Source organism: Platichthys flesus, chromosome 9 (assembly GCF_949316205.1).
Source record: "Platichthys flesus chromosome 9, fPlaFle2.1, whole genome shotgun sequence".
Taxonomy (NCBI): domain Eukaryota; kingdom Metazoa; phylum Chordata; class Actinopteri; order Pleuronectiformes; family Pleuronectidae; genus Platichthys; species Platichthys flesus.
In genome coordinates, this window is record NC_084953.1 from 23,998,508 (window position 1) to 24,024,722 (window position 26,215).

The 26,215-nt window shown below is 40.8% G+C and overlaps 1 protein-coding gene across 1 annotated transcript in view; it reads right to left on the reverse strand.

Annotated features, from left to right (window-relative positions):
• The window catches only part of si:ch211-51h4.2 (uncharacterized), a 101,069-nt gene that overhangs the window by 71,158 nt on the left and 3,696 nt on the right, over positions 1–26,215 (reverse strand). Inside the window, exons 2-6 of the mRNA XM_062394794.1 lie at positions 18,223–18,264; positions 17,154–17,227; positions 15,629–15,697; positions 14,810–14,909; positions 3,023–3,161 (exon numbers count right to left, since the gene is read on the reverse strand). Coding sequence (XP_062250778.1) covers positions 3,023–3,161; positions 14,810–14,909; positions 15,629–15,697; positions 17,154–17,227; positions 18,223–18,264 — 424 coding nt within the window. The remainder of the gene's footprint in view (positions 1–3,022; positions 3,162–14,809; positions 14,910–15,628; positions 15,698–17,153; positions 17,228–18,222; positions 18,265–26,215) is intronic.

The following is a 26,215-nucleotide window of genomic DNA, read 5'->3' on the forward strand; positions in this document are numbered from 1 at the left end:
GGTGGCAGTGAAAGCAAATTAATCTGTCCACGCAGAATTAAACTCTATTTTCCTCTAGACTTTTCTTTTCTGGTATTTTATCCATGATTAGTTTACCGAGGCCGGGGGTCATGACTATAGATTAGCGACATGCAGGGAAGAGCGCCGGGACGTAACAGGATGTGACGCATATTTTAGTTGCTGAAATATTAAAACAAAACGTGAGAGCAGGTCAGACTGGAGGCTGACACAGAAACTGCTGATCGGTACAAACCACGTGCAGCTTCTGCTCTGATCAAGAAGCTTAGGCGCTGATCTCTGATCAGCTGAGACCAGAGAAACTCATTGTTTTCACTGTTTCCACTGTTGAGAAGCAGCCGGTCAGTCACTGAGAGGCTGCTCCAAGTGAACAAGCTTCGATCTCACTGTGTCTCTCTGAGTGAGTGAGCGTGGGCTCAGGGCGGGGGGCGGAGCCCTGGCTCTGTGTGTGTGTCGGCTATCTGGGAGCGCGCACACACACACACACACATTCACCCGCTCCTGGTATTTCATAATGGCCTGATACGATGATTATTTAAAAAATGAATGTGAACTCACGTTCATCATGTGAAAGAACTGATTCGTTAAGTTTACCGTTCGCGAAAAATATGCGCATCATGCACTGTACAGGGAGCCACTGCAGAGGAGCTGAAGAGCCGCATGCGGCTCCGGAGCCGCAGGTTGCTGACCGCTGCCCTAACCCTAATCCATCATCTGCATACGTTGGTGTGTGTGCTTGTCTGTGTGTACATAGATGGTAAAAGAAGTAGCCTGATGGAACTGGATTTTTGCTGAGGGTGTATAAGGATATATCTACTGGATAAAACCAATGATCCAACCCTTGTATAAACAGCACAGGCTGCTGGTGGTGTAATGATGTGGGAAACACTTTGGAGCCTTGTCTCAGTATATTGGAGTATTGATGTAGACCCTGTTCATGACCACATTCTCCACATTTTAAGTCTTCTAATGGCTACTCTGATCTTGATAATGCTCCGTGTCACAAAAACAAATATAGTCTCAAACCGGTTTCATGAAAATGCCAGTTGGGTTCAGTGAACTTCAGTGACTTCCATGGTCATCAGATGTGAATCCAGCAGAACAACTTTGGAATTTGGTAGAACAGGAAAATATTCTCTTGAAGGTGCAGCTGACTAATCTACCGAAGTAATGTGATGGTGTCATGTCGACATTGAGCAGGATCTCAGAGAAAAGTTTCCAGCATCTTGTGGAATGGACTACATGATAAGCAAAGGTGGGAACTAACCCAATATTAGTGGGGTTCCTAATAAATTGCTCAGAGAGAGCATTTTATCGATTTTTTTGTAATAAGTATTAAACTACAAAATATTTGTTTTTCACACTATTGAAAATGCTTGGTCCACTTAAGGTATGTGACTTAAGGAAACTCACAATTCAATGAATTGTGCGGATGCCTGCATGTGTGTATGTGTGTTAGTGTGTGTGTGTGTGTGTGCGTGTGTTTTTTCAGGCGGTGTGCATTTGCATGTGCCCATGTACTGCATGCAGTATAACTTTGCTTTCTGTGTGTTGTAAAACAACTTCATCATGTAGGGCAGTACCTTAAGATCAAGGGGCACCAAGGTTAAATGATGCAGGTCATGTTTTGTGCTGTGTATGCGTTTGTGCGTGTACGTTTGTGTGTGTCGGTTTGTGTGTGGTCGAGCCTTGGCATTGATCGACCACTAAGCCTCCTTGAGCACAATGAGGGATCTATTTATTGGTCAGGTGTCACAGAGCTGTCCGCACACTGATAACAGGACCTACCACGAGCGACGCTGAAGGGCCCACCCCCTACTCTGTGCCCGTAAGGACTTAAAACAACTCACACAAATCAACAAACGATTCTGGCTGTGCTGCAAGTATTAACCACAAACGATATAATCCTATGCTGGTTTAGGCTACAGTAGTGTATAACTACGGCCTATAACATGGCAGACAAGTGAAGCTATGTATTGTGTGATGCATGAGTGTTTTTTATCAAATAAGAAATAAGTAGGACTCTTTAAAATTACTTTTCCACATTATTCCTTTTTTTTGATTGGTGCAAAAAGGCCATACGTTTGGAGCCACGGGTGATATAGATACAAAAAAAGAAACAAAATGTAGTCGTCCATTAGAGAAATCATGCCTTTACCTTTATAGCAAGGAACGTGTTATTTGTGTGTTTGTTTTAAACTATAGTGTGTTTAAACGTTAAGAAAGCAATGCACAGCATATTTCAGACAGCAGCAGCTGCATAGCGTAGCCTTAAATGCACAGAGAGCATCTCTACATAAACCAGCCACAGTCTTGATTCAGAACTTCAGGGCGCAGTTTCATTTACTCGCTGTCACAATTTGAATTAAGGACAGAAATCAGTGACTGAAAACAGGTTGGTCACTTTAAAAAGTCTGTGGACTGCAGATGCTGCAGGACTGATCATATTTTACCGCTATTTGGCTCAAGCTTGTAACTCTCAGGATCTGGAGACGGTGAAGCAGCAGCCAGTGATATAAAGATTGAAACCTCAAGGACAGTTTTTACAGGAGTCTGCTGCTCCTGCTCCGCTGAGAGGAGCTGTGCTGTGCCACAACGCTGACACAGGAAATACTCTTTCCTGTTTATACACACAGCTTACATATTACTCTTATTGTTTTCATAATGAACATTCCCCATTTTCTCCGCCCACCCCAAGTCCAGGCAGATGGCCGCCTGTGTTAAGTCTGATCCTGCTAGAGGTTTATTCCAGTTTATGAGGGATTTTTTTGTATCTCCGACGTACTGAATATCTATGGTGAAGAGTTTATATCATATTTTTGGGAGACAATTGCATTTATAAAGGAAAAATAATGCACATCTGAAATTGGAGACAAGTTGACGATGACAGTTGAAAAGAAAACAAATTGTGAGTGGACTGAAGTAATAGAAACAGACACACATTCAGACTCTCTCACTTCCTACAGTCAGTGTATGACTGGTAAATGCTGCCATTGTAACTTACAACTGGAAGAGGAGGATGAAGTTGAAGGCGTGGCTCATGGGCCGCGAGAGGAAAATGTGGCCGAGCAGATGAAGGTTAGGCTGAAATCCTTCCTCCTCGTTGTGCAGAGAAACTGCATCCGGCTGCAGCAAACCTGTATCTGAAAGAACCAGAGAAACAGAAGTACAAGGCTATCACATAAGAAGTCAACAAACTACAGCTGCTTTAAGACATGAACTGAATTCCGAATAATCTCCTGAAATTATCCATAGGGTTTGTGTGTGTAAGAAAGCAAATCTCAGAATTCTTATTCTCCTGAGTTTTTCCTGCCAGTGTCACAGTTAAAACTCAGAATTATATAAGAGAAAGCCCATGTGAGAAAACAGCAGGAGATCCTCTGCAGGATTAACTGTGAGCAAGTGGTCGTGTTTGATAGAATACAAACATTTCACGATGAAAAGAGAGGTGACAGAGACGCTGACAAAGATGAACAATAAACACGAGAATCTTCGCAGTGGAATTTATTTGTCATGCTCTGCCTCCTGCACGCTGCCCCACCAATCACTTGATACAGTCCGGACTTCGCCAAAACACTCTCCTGAGTTTGTTTCTGAAAATTGCTTTAAAGTGGTGCTTCACTGTTCAACATGATATTGGACTCCTCATCACAAGTTATGGCCTCATTGTAGATATGAAAGTGAGTTTATATAGTTATATTTGAAGGATTATTGTTTTAGGATAGTTCATCAAAGCAAAACAAGCAAAACAGAACTTTCTGAAATGTCAGATTTTGTCTTTTATGTAACACCTTCAGATTTATCTTGAGATCCTTGAGGGAGTTGCTTAAGAGACCTCCAATGTCTTTGATGGAGAATAGATCAGAATAGTTTCAATGTTTTCAGGAGACAGATCAAGAGTCAGAAATGATGAGTGAGACAAAGGTTTGCTTACATGACCTGTGTCAGAGCACGAAGCTGTCACCACACTTTGATCACACTCAACCATCCAATGCACAACTTAGCTTCAGTATATCATTAATAATGTTTTCATTCAGCTTTGTAGAAATATTATCTGTAAGGTCTCTAATTTCCCAACAATCGTTGACATGACAAATAAACTCTTAAGTTCATAGAATAGAGTAGAATAGAATAAAAATCTGTCATTTCGCACAGACATTTGTTTGTGGCTACAAAGCAGAGCACATTGTGTGACACAATGGGTACAAAAAGAGAAGCACATGACACGTACATTCACATATGATGTTTTTCTACCATGGGCTAGAACACATGAGATAAACACAATAAATGTGATAATTTCGTTAAAGAAGTGAGCCTGTGGTAATAAATATTGGATCTTAAAGCGCTAGAAGCATGTATGCAAAACTATTTGTTTAATTTTAATCAAATACATCGAAGAAAGAGTGTGAAGATTATTAAATTGTTTAGTTTTTGTCTTAGCAACTGCTGGTTCATAGAGGTGTTGGTCTGTGTAAAGCTCTAACAACTTTCTATAATCTTTCTATTATCTTTGTAAACTGACTTTTGCTTATGCCGTACCAGGATTTGATGTGGTAAAAGAGATTATTCTCACTTTGAACCACTACACCATGTTCAGGACTTCACTTACATCAAAGCGTTACATGACCTATATTGAAGATGCAATCTAAGTGTTCAGTTAGGTTGAAAATCATCACCTTTTGTTTTTGTTCTTATAAGCCCACAGTTATAGGGAATGTTATGTACTGATATGTTGGGCCACTTGAGAGTGTTGGCTGGCAAATTTACTTCAAAGACAATGTTACTAAGCTCTTGAACCCACAAATAACATAAAGTATACACTGTTGGGAAAGAGTCCCTACATAACTAACCATGTGGTGGGATCCACACACAATGGGTCGTAAAAGTGTGGCCTTTGAGCCAAGATGAAGCCAGCTAAAGTTTTCCCTCTAAGATCAAGCATGGAGATTGTATCTTCTGGTGATAACTTAATCCCTGGGGTCTCCCCAGAAACCCCTGCTCTGCTCCTGGCCGCTCCCACTCTCCTTTGACCTCTGACACTCAATTGGCTAAAAGCCAGCATCATCCCATGACCAGCACCTCAAGGAGGCTGGGCCTCCACACAGTGGCGTCAATTCAGCCAAAGCTAAGGTATGGCAAGGTTACTAGTCACATGACTTAACTACAGTATCAATCAATATACATGCCCAGCAAATAATCATAACAAAAGTGACAAGTCTGCTATGTAGCTTTTCTGTGTGGTTAGGAAAATTTGAACTTTTTCAATTGCAGCCTCACTCACATCCCGCTAGTGCAAGTAACTATGGACACAAACACTTAACTACGCACGTCAATCAATCAATTCAGTCAAATGCGCCGTTACGCATCCGTTTTCAGCACCATGGATAGCAAGCGGCAGGGTTAGACAGCAGTAATAGCCTTTCTGACACAATTTCACTCTTTCTGTTCACTTCATTCACTATGTAATTGCAACAATATAACGTGAACATACCAGGTAAACTGCTGTAAACTGTTAAAGTCCAAATATAAAGAGGAGAGGGAGGGAGGGAGGGAGGGAGGGAGAGAGGAGAGGGAGGGAGGGAGAAGAAAAGAGAAAGAGAATTCTTATTAATAAGATGTTTGGGTATCTTACTTTGAGATGAACTTTATTAATTATTCCACAAGTGGATAACGGCGGGTCCTCAAAGCAGCAAAGTTATTGACGAGTTCATCTGCGTCCAGGAATTTACGACAGCAGGCTCAACAGCCATCAACATGAGGTTTGTGAGCCTGTCATCGCTCATGGTGGTCCGCAGGTAAGTCTTGACTCTTTTTAAAACGGAAAAGAATCTGTCGTTGGATGCAGTGGAGACTGGAATTGTTGCTGCGATCTTGAATAGCTTGATGACCTCTGAAAAAGCGACAGACATGGTCTTCAGTCGTGTCAAAGCCAGCATTATGTTTTTCTCCTCCTCCACGTCCTCCTTCATCTCAAGTTCAAGGAAAGCTTTTGCTGTGTGACACTGGGAACTGAGAAGGGTGGTGTCGATCAGTTCATCATAGAGTTGTGCAAACTGTTCCATTTTAACTACATCCATGAAATGGGGAGATGAACAATCAAATGCCTGGATAGCATTAAGTAGCTCATCATTATCTATAAATTGGCGATCTAACTCAGAGATGAAGCGGTCCAGTGTTTCAAAGTATAGTCTTTTTTCTTGGTCATCTCCTGTTTGTCTCTGGCCACTGGATGATCCGACAATAAACCCTGCCAAGGCTTTGGACACACTCCGTGCTCTTGCTGGTCGCAGAGGGGCAGTGTCGCTGCTTGGTAGGCCGAGCTCTGTGGAAAATGCCTTGGCTCTGCTCAGTGTGTCCTGGTACTCTTTATCTGACCTCATCTTTTCCAGCTGGGCCTTAGTACTCCGTATGAGGTTAGAAGCCATAGTGATTGCAATGTCTTTTGTCTGAAGCTGTTCAGACAGTCCATAAGTGAGATTTCAGATTTTTTCTAGGACATGAAGACGCACAACAAAAGTGACTGTCAGCATATTTGTCCGAAGTCCAGCAGCTTCAGTTGAACCCTCTGCATGAGCGTCAATAGTTGCATCTAACACAGCTAGTATAGCCTCGTAGCGCAGTTTTATCTTCTGTAGAGCCCTATACCATTACAGCCACCGAGTGGGACAGGTGCGCTCCAAGTGCAGTATTTTGTTGTGTCCCAACTTCTTTTGAGCCTCAATGAAAAGCATGTGTCTGGTATTGCTATTTGCAATAAAAGTATAATGTGTTTGAACAAAACCAAAAAACTCTGCCATCTCTGGTATTTCAGTTTTCGAGCTCACAAGCACAAGATTTAGTCTATGTGCATGACAGTGTATATACGCTGCATGCGGCACTTTTTCACGTATTAAAGCCTGCACTCCACGCACATTACCCCGCATAACACTTGCACCATCGTAGCATTGTGCAACACACAGCTGAATATCTAAACTCGATAATTCCTTTATTATTTTCTGGGCCAGGGATTCAGCTGTCAGGTCCTTCATGTGATAGGTTCCAATGGCTCTTTCCTTTATAATCCCGTCATGTACATAACGGATCAAAATGGCCAGCTGCTCCTTCTTAGACAGGTCTTTCGTTTCATCCACTAACACTGAAAAGTACCGTGCTTCTCCTACTTCATTTATGATTATACTTCTGATATTTTCCCCAATAACTCTCACCATATCATTCTGGGCTTCTGGGGAAGAATAGTGCGCATACCTGCGTTCCTGTTTGCTTTTCACGTTCCTGTCATCTGTTGCAATAACGTCCAAAAGTTCAAGGAAATTTCCTTTATTTTCATCCTCATCTCTCTCGTTGTGGCCACGGAGAGGGAGGGCCTGTCTTCCCAGAAATGACGTGATTTTGAACAAGGATTTGACGTGAGCCCGGTTCTCCTGCACCTCATCTGTCCTGTTTGCGTCAATCCGACTTGCGATGGATTCCTTATGTCCGCTGATCACAGCCTTAAAGTTAGACCACGCTAATGCAGCACAATTGTGTCTACTGCTCCCTTGATGATCCCGGAGATTTTTTTTCATGTTCTTCCAACATGTGTATCCAGTGTCTATGAACACACGCAGTCAATGCCTGTCACCTGTTAAAGTTGAGGCTCCTCCAAAATGACGGCATGCAAAGCAATAAACTGCATCTTCTTGCGCAGAATATTCAACCCAGTCATATTCCTGATACACACTGACATTAAAGCGTCTTCCATTTCTAGTTGGGAAGTGGGTCAAACGAGGACGCCTGAGTCCGTCTGTTTTACATCCACTAATATCCTTCTTCTCTGCTCCAGTTGACCCAGAGGCTGCTACTGCTGCTGCACCCGGGCCTTGACCTTCCTTATCGCTGTCCACGTCTGATCCAGCTCTTTCAATCTGAGAAATTGGTGGGGACTCAGACTCGGATTCAATTCGAGAAGTCGGTGTGGACGAGTTCTCAGCCTCCATGCATGTAGTCTCCGTCTCCCTGTTAGCATCTGCATCCCCGGCGCAGGTGCTGGGGTGGCTAACAGCCTCGTTAACAGCTTGAATCCCACCTTCACTACCTGGTCCTTCTCCCTCTGCTGCTGGGGCAACATTGGAGCCATCACCTTCACCTGCCTTTTTTTTGATAAAAAAAGATTCTAAAGTTCTTTGCTTTCTTTTCATTTTAGTTAATTAGCTTAGCCGAAAAATAAAAAAAAACGCGATAACATGACCCGCTCTGACCTCCGGCGGCTTCTCGTCAGGAGATACCACATTTCAAGATAGGGAGGGGGGATACGTTACGATAAGTATCGGGAAAGATAATATCTAGACTAGAGAAATCGATTGTGTTGTTCTGATTTTCATTTGTATTTAATTTATATGTATTAAATAATAGAATAATCAATACAAATTGACACAGAGTAATTCCATACATTTATTTTTTTAAAACGAACATTTACATTTTCCCCTGGAGCCAAGGTGTGGCAGCTGCCATACCTTGCCATACCCAATTGACGCCTCTGCCTCCACAGGTTAATAAATGCTGCTGCTTTTCTTTCTCCCTGCTGAGGACTTCGACCAGGGCCCTTCGGGGCCTTCCAGATGTTCCAGCTCTAAAGGGGGCGACATCCACAAAAGTTTGTTTTAGCTTCTCTTTTCTTTTATCTTAAGTCAACATTTATTTTGAAAGACTATTTTTGTTTTAATTTGAAAAGGCCGTGCACCGGAACTCGCTCGCAGGCCGAGCTCAGAGACTTTCTTTTCCACGATCTCCAAAACAACTGTGCCACCGCTGTTCATCCCTGCAGAAGAGACGAGGCAGAATTCCGTCAGAGAAGAGACGAGTCAGAATTCCGTCAGAGAAGAGACGAGGCAGAATTCCGTTCCAAGAGCAAGAGAAGTTCGCTCTATTCGGCCCAGCGCTGACCTCCGTTGCAACCACGAGACCAACCGGAGCTCCGCTTAAGAGGCCAGGACTTCACTCAGTTGTTTTCCAGGAATCCGCCCGTCCGCACGCATCCTGAGGTTCTACAAGACATTCACTGGACTTCCGGAAATCCGCGCCCCATGCGCAAGCAACACCGCGGAGGTCACAGTAAGAGGCTTTATTGTCTGGGCAGAGACTAGTTTAAATACTTAGCGTGTCATTTTATTTGAGTGTGTAACCCGGAGACGTCACATCCGGCTCCTTTGTCTACTATGTTCTGAGAACGCGCGGTCACAAACCGGCGTTTCCTTTTAACGTGTTACCGTCAGAGATATTGTGCGGAGATTTACATCTGACAATGTTTTGAGAGCTTTCCTGATCTCTCTATCTCTCCCTCTCTCTCTCTTTTCTCCTAAACCTGTTTTTGCACACGTCCCGACCTACACTTACATGTTTCATGTTACATGGAGAAATCTAGACTTAAAGAGCCTTTATACATCTCGACGCCACTCGGCGCCAGAAGCAGGAGATAAGAAATCTCTTTGTTTAACTGGCGACCGACCGCCATCTTGTCTTCGACCTCATGTCGTCCCAAAGGTCATAAAACCTCCATCTTGAAATTACTTGAACGTAACATCTTGATCTCGGCCAGACGACGTCACCATGTGAACTCGTCATTACTCCATAGCCACTCCCCTTTCTATTTCTTACAAACACACACACACACACACACACACACACACACACACACGCACACACACACACACACACAAACAAAGAGACACAGACAGGCAGACACACACGACCACACACACACATAGATACTCCGTATTACATGTGTGACAATTGTGATAAGTGCTGCTGCTGTGGTTTCCATCTTTGAAATATTGGAGTTTGTTAAATGAAAAATCATGAAATAACATTAACTTTATTTCACTTTAATAAATACTTTTGTAATTAAAGTATTTGTATTTCTGTGATTATTTGTGCATATGTATGTGAATACAGCTGGATTACTATAGCCTGTGCTCGAACTTAAAACCCTTCATTGTTTATTATATAATCATTAATAATAAATATTGAGATTATTAATACAATTTATATCATTTGAGACTGATATTTAAAGATTGAATTGTTGGTCCCTGTAACCAGGGTGGTGCCCCGCGACAATAAGCAATGATTACAGATTGTATTATTCTTAATTGATAATTTTATTGTTTTCATTAATTATTTTAACTATTATTAATGGATAACCATATCATTTATAATTAATTATTTTACTATTCTTAATTAATAGCTTTAGAATTTTTAATTATTTTTAATAAATAATTGTTATTTTAATAATCATATTTCATGATTATTAATAATTAGCCAACGTCAAATCTACTACTACTACTGCACAACAACACTGTCACCACCAACACTCCATATATACTTTTTTCATGCCTCTGTGCCGGCGACAGCAAGTGGCTGTCCGTCCTATTCTCGTGAACATTAAATCTTGAGGGAACTCTTCATTTTATCCACAGACTTTTCCATGAGACAAAGTTAAAAAGCTGAGACAGCATCATGTGAAATATATATAATGTGTTTGTCCACCAGTGTCCCCCTCATAAAAACAAGCGATTATTTAATTGAATCAGACAAAAATGCCCCTTGACCATAAAAGCTGCATGTGCATGCTGTGCCGTTTCTGGTGTCGAGGACTGGCACCCATGTATTTTATTTAAAGTCCAGCCCTGGCACAGATGGTGATGTAGGTGTGCTTGTGTGTCTGTGCCTGAATTTTATATAATGGACTTCTGCATTGCCATTCATTTAACATGCTCATTTTGACTATCATGTTAAATGATATATTCCCTGCCAGGAACACTTACATCAAAGTTATTACCCCATAAATAGGCAGTACACACACACAACTACGTTCTACAACTAACCCTCCTCCTGGGTTAGTTGTAGAACATTGTTCAAGTTCAGATTAGTCAGCATTTTATGCATGCTATGATAATCTTTATAATAAGAAACACATTTTGAAATTAATAGTTCAGGTAAAAATGTAAATTATTAAAGGGGCAATGGACTACCTGAACATGAGCTATCTATACCCCAATAAGCAATGCTACAATTTTTATTTTGTTAAATAATATTACAAAATAATGATAATTTATGCCATATGATGTCAAAGGATTGGAACCTGACCTACATTTTCTGTCTTCATTGTGAAATCATGATGTAAATGGTTTGTACGTGTACAGTGCTTTTCAGTATATGAAGTTATATAGAACAAATAAGGCTACTATCAGATTTTTCTGACAGTAGCCGACCCAAACAGCTTAGAAATAAAGGCCTGAGACGTCGCTGGTGCATATAATTAGAAAGCAGTTGTTAAAACGTGGGGTGAACCCTTTGTAAAGGTTTCAGCAGAGATGGTCTAATTTAACTGTAGGCTACACTCAATCACAGACTTAATTCTCAGACTGTTTAGAGAGTTACAGTAGATTGTGTTGGGTGAATATGTGGAAGTGTCCATTTTCTTGCCAGTGGCTTTCTTCAAAAGGTACAGTAGGTAATACATTTTACATCTTGAGTAATTGCTTAATTATATATTTTTTTAATAATGACATCACATTATCTGGCTAATCTGCTTTTACCTTCTATTTATGAGTCTATGTTCCATACAGTGCCTAGAGAGGACAGTGATAGATATAAGACCTGGATCTCAAGACATTTAATAACAGATGAATGTTTTTAGGGATTGTCATAATCCTCCATAGACACATCCAGCAATTACTAGTTTATATTCCAGGCAGCATTGCAGAGGAATGTGGTCTGTACATGTCACTGACTATGAACAAACATGTGCAACATGTGTTTGTTTTCTTCTTGCGAACCTGGGAAAATAAGCAGTTATGCGTGTGGGCTCGTGTAGTTATCCATACAGAAGTTTAATGAGAGAGCTTGACATTTTATTAGCAAATAACAGGATCAGCCTGCAGTGAGCCTCTTCGCTAATCCACCAGTAATCATGGTTGAATGGTTTTCTGCATATTGTCTGATATCCCTGAGGAGCTGCAAGTGTAAGAAACATCTGTATAGATTTTTAGCCACATGACGCTTGTAATGGAGATGATAAAAATAGACAGAAGTGAGCAGAGGGGGGGATTAAACCATAACAGCAGCATATCAAATCATCGTTTGGCAATTTTGCTTCAGCACAAGCCAGTGCTCATGCAGACCAAGAGCAAGCACTAGTTGCACTGGTGCATGCACATGTACTCACATATATATATATATTTTCTGTGTGTAACATTGGTGAAAATGCGATGCGGCTGGCGGCGACAAGCCCCTGATCGGAAAAAATCTAAAGCTTCATGGATAATGTGAAAATGTCTATCTTTCAAGAGTTTTAATCTCTACTCAACACTGCCTTGTATTTGTTGTGTCACACAATGACATTGTGTTACCAAAAAAGCTTCAGCATTGAGGGAAAAGACGTTGGGTTGACAGTTATTAATTGAAAATGAACAACCGTCTCCAAACAATTAAAGGCCTGATGCTAAAAAGCACTGGGTAAAAACTCAAGGGGCTGTGAATTTGTATAATTTACATTTTCATAACATTATTCCGAATCATACAATAGATTCAAGTCATACTTACCATTCTGCTGCACTATTTTCATTCAAATTTCAAGTTGTTTTGACACATTTATCTCATTGTTCACTGTTGAGCAACCATAAACGTTAACTTTCTACCAACGTTTCACATTTAAACAGCACCAGGAAAGGGAGGGATTACTCTCTCAGATCCACTGGAAGGTAAAACATTTGTGCACAAAATGCTACATTTGATTGACTGAAGATTAACACTGACTGAAAAATAGAGTTGCCACCATGCGGTTGAATGCGTCAGTCAATCATTCAAGTCGCAGAAAAAAAGGTCACAACCTCCCCCTCTGTTGCAGAGTTATGATGCATTTAAGCAGTATTTTTGCGTATCATTGAGATGTGGTGAGGCAGCACAGTTGTTAGCACTGTCACCTCACAGCAGGACAGTACCCCTGGGCCTTTCTGTATAGAGTCTGCATGCTCTCCCTACGCCTGCTAGGGTTTCTGCAAGTTCTCCAGTTCCCTCTCACAGTCTATAGGTTTGAATGTGGTTTGTGAACGGTTGACTGCCTCCATGTGACAGACTGGCCAACTGTCAATTGGGATTGGCTCCATTGTTTGGTCTGTGGTAATGCTGAGCTGAGTGAAGCTTGACTCATTACACAGAACCCCTAACCAGTGTATCAGTTGTCATGAACCTGCCCATTCACGTGATTGACAGTGTCAGTAACATTCATGAGTCCCAGCTACTGCATCTGCCTTTTTATTTAGTTTGACACTAAATTTAACATTGGATACACATATCCTTGAGATATGATAATAATAAGTATTATTAAAAAAATTAAAAATTAATGAATAAATATAGCGCTATGTCACATGAAAACCTGAACACATTAAAGCAGTAATAAAGTAAAAAAAGGTGAAAAGAAAACAATAAAAACACGACATTACAAGAAAGCAGGTCTATAAAAATGGGTTTTAAGAAGTGATTGCAAAGAAGTCACTGACTGTGCAAGCCTTATCTCCTCAGGTAGACGGTTCCAAAGCCGAGGGGCACTGATGGCAAAAGCACGGTCACCTTTAGATTTCAACCTCAACTTTGGAACAGCCACTAGGGCTTCACGTGAGGATCTTATGCAGGCACATAAGGGGTCAATAATTCTACGATGTAGCCTTGGGCCAGACCCCAGTGGTTTAAAAGTGATCAATAAAATCTTAAAATCAATTCTAAAACAGACAGGGAGCCAATGGAGAGAAGCAACAATCAGGGCGATGTGATGTTGCCTGTTAAGACCAGTGAGAAGCCGAGCTGCTGCAGTGTCGGTTTGATAGAATTAGTGGTGTGGAAATGTAAATAACTAAGGAGGAAGTGTTGAGACACTGAACAGCATCAACAAACTAAGATGGCCCAGAAAACGCTGAGTCTTGTTTGCCTCAGAAAAAAAAAATGATAATACACTTGCAACTTGGCGACTTTTTCTGCTCCTCAGTACTCTCTACTAGTCAATGCTTCCAAAGACTTATAAATTCGATTTTTATATATTCACTTTAGTAGGTGTGTGTCTCGCCCCCAGAGACCTATTTGATTAATATCTCAATATGCAATCAGTGATCCAAAGACTCAAGATCAATATAATTCAAATCAGGCCTGTCCCGATGCAGCAGTTTACGATGCAATTCAATACAGTGTGTTCCAACAGCCCAGACACTGGCACTGTAACCTGACTTATATTATCATCCTGAAACTATTAGAATAAATATATCTTTCGTCTACTTAGGAAAAAAAACCATTTGTGTGAGAGCAGGACAGCTGTAATATTGAAAGTCTATTAAGGCAGGAATATGACTCAGTCTCTGTTGTCTGCATGGGAGTGCAGGTTCAGTGTGACCCCAACTTCCTGTTGCCCATTTGGTTCGGTACCAAACAGGCAAAGTCTGAGCACAGTTTTCAGATGAGGTGGACTGTGAATACAGTGACAGGACGTTCATGTTTATTCCTCTCCCAAATACAGATGATCTGTTTCCTTTTGTACGTATTTATCGGACCAGTACCACAGAGTTATCAGTGTAATCCATGATTAAAGGTCTTACTCTACACGTTACTGGTGTGATGTCATTTTATCGCTATGTTTATGAGCCAGTCACTCCCTGCGGTAACTCACTGTATCTTATGAGGAAATTATACGAGGCCCTGAAAGGAAGAAAAGGTCATACCTGTAGTGTGTGTTGGCTCCTCACAGATAAGTGGGTTAAAGTTGTCTTACCTGCTTCTGCATTTTCACCCTCATCTTCATCCTCATCCTCTGTGAGAGCTGGATCCTCCACACACACCCGATTCATCACAATACACTCTGCCACTTCCGCCTAAGACCAACAAAGCAAGATTAGAGTTACAGATTACAATAAATGTTCTTTCTATTGTCTATCGAAAGTAACTATGAGGCTCCTATAAAAGTACTATTTCTAATATCCATATGTTTGTCACACTATTATTATTAGCTTACCGGTATATAAACACGAGTCATCAGTAGATCGTATATCACACACAACTACAAAACCTAAAAGGGCAGATCATTTGTTGCCATCACATTTACCTCAAGTCCTATTTTCCTGGTAAATAAAATACGTTTATTTAAAAAACACACATAAATCATGGAGTATTCATATTATTATATGTCAGGGATAGAAGAGAGAAGCTGCAGGATAGTGATTATTTGGGGGGTTATGCTGGGGATAGAAAACAATAACAACAGCTCTGATCCATTCAGCTAAACTAGGTCCCGGGACCTGTTATTGTGAATTCTGATTGACTGACATTCTAAAATCTGAATATAGCACACATTTGTTTCAAACCAAAGCACTCCATACAGATTGCTGCTCTAGTCAGGCAAAAGGTCACGAAATCTGTAACATCATTTTATTTTCTGGTTGGGTCTCAGATGCTATTCTGCTCTATATTATCTTTAAAATGTCCATTCACTTAGCCCTAAGCTTCTTCTTTAGTAAGTGTTGGTGTGTCTGCTCTCAGCATTTACATAGGGAACATGATGTTAAATGCAGACAGTGCTACGTCAGCTGCTTACCTTTAAAGATTCCAGCTGCACCACCTGACATTTCTGAAGAAGCTCTACAAACAGGTAGATGAGCAAGCCCTACAAAACAAAGGAACATACATATGTTGCCATTTCATGCAATAACATTGGATGCATACTGGTGCATTTACAATTAAGTAACTAAATTACAGTCAGCCTTTCTTTTGTGTAAATGATAATCTTGTTTTAGATTTCACCTTGAGAACACAGACTTCTCTCAGCAATTTCTTCAATCAGCTTTTTCACAAATACACGTTTATGACAAAAGACCAGCGAAGTAACTGCTTAGCGATGGATGGGAAGAGACATCATCAATCATTTATAGAGGCAGGCTATCAGTGAGGGACATTATTCAAGTGATAACTGGAAAACAAGTGAGTGCCATAACTTAAAGGCAAAGACAATCACTTAAACAGTCCTGATGTAAAACATCTGTTTCATTACACCGGGCGAGATCTCACGTCACAGACTGGCTTCAAATAGAGGATACAAGGATAAATGGCGATGTGCCTTTAAGGCTGCAACATAACTTTCTCTGACATAATCTCCTATTCACATCCCATCCTGTGGGAAGACTGAGTGTGTTCTGTGCCTTAACACCAAAAAGAAGAAATTGAACATCAGTATCCATTATTCTTAGTGACAAACTGGATAATTTGAATCTTTATCGAGTTTTTGTATTCACTGATGTGCTGTTTGAGAGTGATCATTGTTTTGCCAATGTTTATCACACAGACATTCAAGCAGACGTGAGATGTAGAAAAGATCTTCATCTGGTTTGAAGACGTAGTTTAGGTTGACCGACTGGTCGCTACATGAACGCATATTGTGAAATCAACACAACACCTTTAATTTTTCCCTTTATACTTGTGTATGAGGTAAAAATACCAGGAGACAGTCTCTCTCCAGCGGTTGCAACACCACCACTAGAAAAAGGCAAAGAGGAAGAAACTCAAATAGAAACAGGTTTGGCACTGGCTTATTTCCCCCAGGAGTACGACCTCAGCCATGTGCCCACTTCATTGCCTTGAAAAACTTTTCTTCCATAGTTTCCTGAAGAATGCTTCAAAACACTCAATGAGGTAATCTACACAGATTTAATGCCTAAAAGTCCACTGGAAGTGGCTACGCTAGCAGACTTTAGCATGTCTGACGGCCCATGAACGCACCTCGTTGGAAGATATCAGAGGACATTTAGGCAAAATACACAGTGTAAATGACGCAGTTTCGGGTCGAATCTGAAAGTTGGGGCTTCTAGACACTTGGTTGGCACCACAGGAGCAGAAGTGAGGCATGTAATGTGTTTTTCTGTTGTTTTATTACATTTGAAGAAGGATTCACCGTTGACTTCAATTGTATTGGATTCAGCTCTAAACAAAGTATACACCTGAGACTCCGGAAGTGTTTTGTGGACTCAAACGCTTCACCCTTCCCTCCATCGGCATAGTGTTGAGTAGATAATGGGTAAATTTTCTTTTCTGGGTGAACTATCCCTTTAAGGCCATGTATTACTCACCTGGACAAAAAAGCCAATAAGAAAGGAGACAAGGAAAGGCACCAGTCCGGCGTGGGCTATTGTTACTGGAAGACCTAAAAATTTAAATCAACGAAGAAACATACAGACATATATCAATTTAAAGAACAATGTGTGACTTCTTCTAAGCGTGTATACCTGCCTGTCTTTCACCATCTCTGCTCGTCTTTCTCTCACAGACACTCCTTTCCGCTCGGGCTCAAACTTACCATAAAATTTAATGGATAGTGCTGATTTCAATATGAGATTTAAGTGATTGAACAAGTATTAACTTGGAAGGGCTCCACCTTTGTGGAACTACATGAAGACCCTGCTGAAAACAAAGTAGTTAAATGTTATGTCCCGTGTAATTTCCACCTCTACAAAAATCACCCTGGTGTTAACTACACTTCATAAAACCACAGTTAAATTTGCTCTGCCAATGAAAGCCAAGATATGGACAGAGCTTTAATTGTGTTCCAAATGAAATGATATTGCAAAAAATTGTCTTGTAAAAAATACATATATAGCTCACAATTTATTTTATCCAATTGTGTTAAACGAGTCAACCTTGAACTACACACGTCTAAGTATATAATTGCATTCAGTACAGTAACCTTTAAAAGAGAACTGTGTAACTTCAGGTTTTCTGTAAACTGTGAGAAAGAAGTCAATTCAATAGTAAATGTTCAGGATGTGGTGTGATCTCAAGAGTGTGTTCCCCCAAAACCATAAAACCAATTTCATTAAAGTTCTCTTCATTAAATAAATTATTGCAGTCACTGTTAGTAAAAATCTAACTGATCATTCAATGTGTGTAGCCTACATTCACATAAAATGCAAGTTCCCAAAAATGCAATAGTTTTTCAAGGCTGTCAAATCATAATGTTTTTTAGCAAATATAGATCTTCAAGTGTAATTTCCCTGGGCCTACTGTACATTTTGTTTTGTGCAACAAACTCCCCAAATCCACCAAAGCTCCAAGTATGTGTGTGAGTATGCACTGTCAGTTTTGAACAATTACAGTGCCAGTTCTCCGTCCATATTAAAAAAGAAAAAAATAACTACTCACCTAAGATTCCAGTTCCTAGTATTGTTGCAATGGTCAAGAAATCTAGAAAGACAAACAGAGCTATGGTATAACAATCAAGATATTCATAAGAATTACAAACACACAAACCACCAAGAATAATACAAGGAAAGAGCCTCAGCATGTCCAATATAAGGTATTTCTGCTCAGAGGCTCTTTTAAAGATGATACATGTTTACTTTAACAATGTAATCATTGGCTGGGGTTTCCACAATATCACAGAACAAGTAAAAAGTGTGTATTCTCAAGGCTTTGCTATCAAGCCCTACCTGATTAGTCTGGATGCTGGTGTGAGACAAATAACTGGTGGGGCACACATTTCAATATTATTCTTATTTGAAGGCTTGAGTTGGGATTTCCAAAGCTATTGATTGACTAATTCAGTTTCCAGGTCAGTCAGAGTTCAGAGAAGCTGATGTAAGCAGGACTGCAGTGGACTAATCTAGTGTTTTGAAAAATAAAAAATAAAACACGAACCAACAGGCAGCACAACCTCAAATAACTCCAGCACCATCCTTGACATCTCTGCTGAGCTAACCCGTCCTCTTCTACTGCTCCATCTGCTTTTTTTCAATTTACTCACAGTTGTAGAACGAAAAACATTTCACAAAACTGCACACATCATCTGCGAGTTCATTCATTCTCACGCAACCAGCCTCAACCTCACTACCTGCTCGGAGATTCACCCCAGCTCCGCCTCGCCTGCCTTCACTTTCCTCCCCTTAGGCGGCTGATATCAGCATAAACAGACGTTTCAAGAGGCAAGATAAAAGATGTTGCTACCATCTGCCATACACAGGCACATCATTACCACTAAGTCCACTGACATGATGTTACATAAACCACATACTCCTCTCTGTGCTGCAGTTTGTAATCTTGTACCATTGTTATAAGATTATGAATGTTGGACGCTGGGATTCTTACACCTCTAAGGTGTTTTTGTGTATCGTGTCTAACAAACTTAGGAAAAAATTGTCATCCTCAGGAATCGATCTTACTGAGAGACGTTATTTTGCCTTGACTGCAGATATTTTTGGGGATAGATAAGTTAGATTCTATACAACCTATGCTATAAAATATGGCTATATCCATACGAGAACACAAAAATAACTACCAAGTAGGGCTGCCCGATATATCGAAAATCTATCGTCGTCGCGATATCAACGTGCGCGAGAGACGTATTGCAAGAAATGGCAAAAACACTACAGTCAGAAGAAGAGATTAAGAAGAGAATGGAGAGAAAACAAAGGAGCGAGGCGGCTCTGTCAAATCACCCGACGCTTCCTCCAACTTAACTCTATTGTGGAAACTCCGTGATTTCTATGCCAGTAGCCAGGGACTATTACGTTTACTTAGCGCATGTCATATTGTCATCGTGATATTAAACAACATTATCGCATGTTTTCCTAATATCGTGCAGCCCTACTACCAAGATTGAAACAAGTATGCCGGGCCAGTAAGTTGAGATAAATATCAACGATTCATTAAATACCAGAGAAGAAACTGTGGTCCAAGTATCACTGGGCGAGGCAGACATCTGTGAATGTCGGTCATGTTGGACAGTTAATACTAATTTTTGCCGCAAGCTTGTAATTCCACCTAGCAGTGCTACCCAAACATAGAGACACTGGTATGTAGCTGGCATTGTTGTTATTGTTTCTGACGCAGACTCATTAAACAAATAAACCGTGGGCATCCGCGACGTAAGCTGTGATTTCATAGTTTCCTTAAAACTCAATTTCACATGTAAACAGAAATCTGAGTTCTTGAAAATGTCCACTTTAGAAGGCGTACGAAACATCTTGCGACTAAAAACACTGTTTGCGTGTACTTGAGAGGCCCAAGCGCAGAGGAAAAAAGTTTGTTTTGCAAAATATTGTGCACAGTCTTCATATATGTGGGGACTTTTGTTTTTATACCTTCAACATCTTTGGGAGGATAATCCAAAAAGCCAATGCTTGAGGACGAATGAACTGAAAAAATTGGATATATATAGTGGATATATAAATCCTTCCCTGAACACTGATTGAAAAAATGTTAGAAACATATACTAATTAGAAAGACCAAATACAATTACAGTGATAACATTCTCCTCCTGCTGCACCAGCTGGGAAACTACCTCTGATGTTCTGGTGACAAAACTTTTCCTTAATTGGCTTAAGGCTTAGCTTATGCGTGACGTGTGGTACATTTTTATTCCAAGAACTTCAGATCCATTTTCTCCAACTATTATCTTCATTTCCAGGAGAAAAGCTGTGACAACAGTTCAAGCATTAGATGTAATATTCTTAATTTTTTCATTTCACTTTCTAGACATTATGGTGGCACTACAATTTTTTTATTGTAATCTCAACTCTATGGTCCTCAAAAAGAGTTGTATCCATGAAAGTGGTTTGACTTCATCCCGATACACTTTATACCAGCACCCTTGATGGTTTTATAAAACATAACCTCTAATTTCATGTTAATCGATCAATAAAATATTCATACAGCCCATATTCACAAATGACCAATTGTGTCAAAAGACACTTCAACGTCTGCGTCTATAGCTTCTACAACACAGCCTGCCAAACGGGAGGTTACACCACAGAACAGCTGTGCAGAATTTGAGTAATAAGAACAACAACCTGCTGCAGCGACACAGGTTGGCTGATTATCACCAAATGTTTTGGAATAGTAAAAAATAATATAATGAAAAATATCTTTTTTTGAAGTTGATGCTGGGCAGGCAAAGAATATGTAAGAATTACAGGTGGTATAATATAGGAGGAACATGTCAGGAGCAAACATAAGTGCAACACAAAAACAGGTGAACAGACAAAGTGACACAGTGGCTGCATCCAAAATCACTCACTGATCACTAAATATAAAATTTGCCATATTGTAATGCTGTCCAAATGTTACATGATGCAGGGCACTAATTTTATCCCATAATTAATTTTGACAAGTTGGTGCACAACCAATAGTCACTAAGTGGCCAATATATACCATCATGCATTGCCCTTGTGGCCTCTTTTCTGCCTCTCTGGCAATTCTGCTCCTTATTCTTTTCAAAAAGAGCAGAATACTGAGGATAAAGACAGACAGATTTCTAATTGTCGTCATTTTCACAGAACAGTCTGTGTTAGCATACATCCCTAATGGTTCTGAAGGTGTAGTTCATTTATATTTTTGAAGTCAAGTGTTCTAACAAAAAGACTGATGAGACTTGGCACAATCTGGACAAAAGTTATCAGTGGAGCAAGTGTGAAAGAAAGAAGTGAACCTGCCAACAACGTATATACACAGCAGCAAGAGATCTGTTCAGACCCGCTGACAACAACACAGAAATCTCTGGAGTGTTGAGAAGCAGGACACAAAGTATTAATTCCGCTGCAGAAAGTTTTTTGTTTACAGCACAGCAGCGTCCCTAACTGACGTCAGCCCTTATCATCAAAATCTCTCTGGACATCTTTTTGTCAGTGTTTTCTATGCTTTTTCATACTGAGATATTAGTATTCTTCAGCCAAGCTAACCACGGACCAACGACCCTCCCGTCCCTGCATCTAAGCCCTCTGCAGACCGATCCAAAAACAAAAAGGCCAGCCACTCAAACTGCTCCCTTTAATCCAACTTATGAGGCTCACGCAGAGAGGACAGCTATGCTTGAGTCCTTTTTGATCTAGAGAGGTGAGGGGTGCTGAGGAAGAGAGCGAAAACTTTGAAAATAAATTACTAACCACCAGAGGGCAAATATCTGAGTCTCAACCATCGTCTCACTCAAATTACCAAAGGGCAATTGTTCAGCCAAAATAAAACTTGTATTTGCACCAAATTTTGATTATTATCTAGGGGTACTCAGCATTTTAGCATTTCTTTTTTCATAGATATTGGTTTGTTATTCACACTTTCAACCATTATGACTACACCTGTGGAGACCACAGCGTCTCTGAGACCCCCGCTGACTTGAACTGGTTTTATTCTCCCAGTTTCCATGAGCTGCTACGTGGAGGCAGAGCAGTGGTCATGATGATTGAGAGGCCATAATAAATCACGCTGCGTTATGATTACCATTACCTAACAAAAAAGTGAACAAGGATTGGGAAAAACATTGTGGGCTTTGTGCTTTGAATGTTGCGGTAAATCCCATCACTGACACATTTAAAGTGTCCTCGGGTCTCTTGAAAGGCGCAATTTAAATTCAAGTTGTTATTATCATCAGCTATACCTCATTCTATACATCCCAATTGTGCTGATCCTATCAAATACATCAAACAAACAAGTAGACTCTGCAGAGCTGATCCTCTGAACACTGTCCATCTGAGTACAAATTTTCCTGTCAAGTTTGTTTTTATAAATCCCAACGTTTACGTGAGAAGTGACGTACGCACGTTTCAGGCCCCGTTTCGTGCGTACGCAATGGATATAAATGAGACCCCAGGACAGCTTGTCTGTTGGTTTTTGCTATGCTGTGAGTTTTGATTCATCTGACCAAGGGTGGTTATAACATACAGGGTAGTAAAGATGAGAGAGAGGGTTATTAATAACATGGGAACATTTTTATGGTTATATAACCTCCACATGCCATACACACCTCCCCTCATCTTTTAGAAATCCTGAAATGAGCACTAAACTCTAACAGGCTGTAGAGGGAGACGACATCCTGCACAAATCAAACTATTTTAGGAACAACACAGAAGAAGGGGAAACACAAACTGACTTGGTCCTTGAAAAGAATAGTAAATCACACATGTACTGCTAATATCAACTTTATGTAGTTCAGGCAGTTTCTGTAGTCGCAAAATTGCTCTGAACAAACTAACAATTCTTCCATCAATATAGGCTTATGTTTCAAAAGATGAAATGTTGCCACGTCCTAATTAGACAAACTGAGCACACAAATGGCCATGTTTAACTTAAGCTGGTCATGGAGTTACTGACAGAATGAAACAATAAAAATTTGCAGCAGACCTCACATGGTTTGTCATTTTAACCACCGAAGGCATCATTCAGTAATGGCTAAAATGAGAAACTGCAGCTGAATGTTTTCTACAGTGTCTGAACTCAGAATCCTTGTCTGTGATGATTCTCTGAATCCACAGTTCAGTTGACATCTCAACTTTAGAGTCATAGTTAGATCCATACGTCACTGTACTTCTCCTATTTTGCCGTAAGACTGAGGATGTTTGTATCCCAGTTTCAGTCTAAGATTCAGAATCGTTACACCCCTGGCTGTGCACAACTAATATTTCAAACTCATTTTTGACTGGCTTATGCAAAGCTGGGAAGCTGTGCTGGAGAAGCCAGCTATCTTAGAGAGGAGGAGCCGCGACACCACTAGGCTGTGTTGGATACCAAATAACCTTGAAAGCGGCTGAATCAGACATAGTGTTACTAATAACAGTGGCTGCATCAGGACATTAAAGCATGAAAGATATTCAGAATCAACTATTAAAGACATTCAGCTCGTTGTGTTAGCTGCAAAATAGTTCAGCTGTAGGTATACTAAATTAGACGACAATTCTTGTCATGTGTTCTTCGTGTTTACTATTGCCAAACACTAAAAAAAGAATGAAAAAGGACGGAAAAAAGAAAAGAAAGAAAGTAACTATTTGCTGGCTCAGGTCTTTTCATTGGATTGGATGGCAAAACAAACAATTGTAATAACCAGTGTTTTTCACCACTAAATGTAATTGTATACATTTATTTTGTATTTCTTTACAATCAACCTACATGTCATACCCTATAATGACATGAGAACTGTTTTATTTTTCTTCATTTTTTGAAATGTCCTCATAATTCCAAAACTGAAGTCTCTGATTTAAAAAGTATTCAGACCCTTGATGCATTACTTTGTAGAAGCTCCTTTGGCAGCAATTATAGCTTCAAGTCTTAGTGGTTAAGTCCTTGCAAGCTTTGCACCTGGATTTGGACAGTTTATCCCATTATTCCTCCCAGATCCTTTCAAACTCTGTCAAGATTGGAAGTGAAATGTTGATGTACTGCCATTTTCAGTTCTCTGTTGGTTTTAAGTCCGGGCTTTGTTCGGGTCACTCAGGGACGGGATTCTCACCATGCACAGTGTTTGGAGCTCTTCCCAAATCATTTTAAGGCCAATTAATGTTTCTGCGTTGAGGCTACGACGTATGTACGCACATAGCCTACGCACGGGGCCAAGCATTCTTTGTTGTGCGTCTGTGTGTGTGAGTCACGCTGAAATCACACTGCTGAAAAGCTGGAAGTGGTACAGTGTGAGTGAGCCTATAGATCTTGCATTGCAATTACATTTTCTTAAGGAAATGCAACGAAAAAAAGAAAAGACGTCAGAAATGTGACGCTACCAAGCCGACCAATCACAGCTCGTGTGGACTGCATGTCCTCGATGCTGGGTTACATTTTACGGGAGGTGCACGTAAGGTCTGCAGCAAGCCATCTAATACTTTCAGAAGCCGCTAAATGTGAGTGGTAAAAGGGCTGGTTAATGGACAACACACTCAATCTCCTGAAACACTAGGACACTCAGTGACACTGAGTTGAACTGAAAGAAAAAAATAAATAAAGAGACTCACTTTGATCCAAAACCTTTGTGGTGATGCTCCATGTTTTCATTGTATAATCATCTAACTGTGCGACAGCTGTGAGACCATTTTCTGTGATGACAACTAGAGCCATCAACCCACTGACATTACACATTGATGGTTGTATTGTTGGGGTAGACTCCCCAGTGAGGACCAAACAGTGGGTTGTAAATACTTGGGCCCTGCTAGGCCAAGCTGAAACCAGTTTGGCCAGTTTTCAGTCTTAATTCACACCTTCCTCAGACAGCCTGGAGCCGACGGTGAGGACAAAGGATTAAAACTTTTGGAGGGAAAACATTCTCCAGCAGGCCTGAGAATCTCCCCCTGGTGGTTGGAAAATGTCCTGAAGAGCCTTCAGGACCCCCGCTGAGTTCCAAGCCCCGCCCACTAAGGTCGGAATCCTGACATTCTCATTGGCTGAGAGCCAACTGAACCCTGTGACCACTTCCGGAGGAAGCAGGAAGTCCTCAGGTGGTATAAGAGTGCTGAGACATCAATAATCGCTGCCATTTTACCCTGCCCTGAAGACCTCACCAGGCCCCTTCGGGGCCTCCCAGCTGATTTAGTTGCTAAAGGGGGCAACCTTAACTTTTAGTTTATCCGCCATTTTCCCTGCTCTGAAGACGTCAACAGACCCCTCCGGGTCTTTCCAGATGATTTAGTTGCTAAAGGGGGCAACCAGAGTTATTTTCTTTAATTTCTTTCATTGTCTTTTATCTTATGTTTGATCTTACTTTGATAGAGACTATTTTTGCTGTTTTAACTTGAAAAGACCAAACACGAAAATTGCACGCGGAACAATCTCAGACTGTTTCCCTTTTCCCACGGACTTTACTTTCTTTTCCCAACGATCTACAAACGGCTTCCACAGCTGTCCCCTGAAGAAGAAGCACGACGTTCATCCCGTTGAGGAGCAAGCAGAATCCCTTTCCTATTCGGCCCAGCCGACGCCGCTGCGACAGAGGAGCCAGCCCCGCCCAGCTTGAGCGGTCACGATTATTCACTGGATTTCTGGAATATCCGCGCGACATGCGCATGCAACACCGTGAAGGTCACAGTAAGAGGCTTTATTGTCAGGGCAGATGTTAATCTAATACGTAGCGTATTGTTTTAATACTTGAATGTATTTGTTTTGTATGAGACCGCTGAGTCTCCAGTGTTTAGCGGCGATTCACCACTTCCGGGTTACGGCCTTGTGCCATAGTTTTTAAGCGCCGTGAGCAGCGTCTCCAGCTCATTGTGACCGTTTGAACAACTTTAAAGATACTTTACCGGTCAAACCTCAGCACACAACGCCGCTTGGGTGCTGAGTGGTAAAGTAAATGTAACTTGTCTCTGACGGTGCTTTTAAGAGCTTTGCTCTCTCCTTGTATTCTCTCTCTCTCTCCTTCTAAACCGACCTATACACACATCCGATC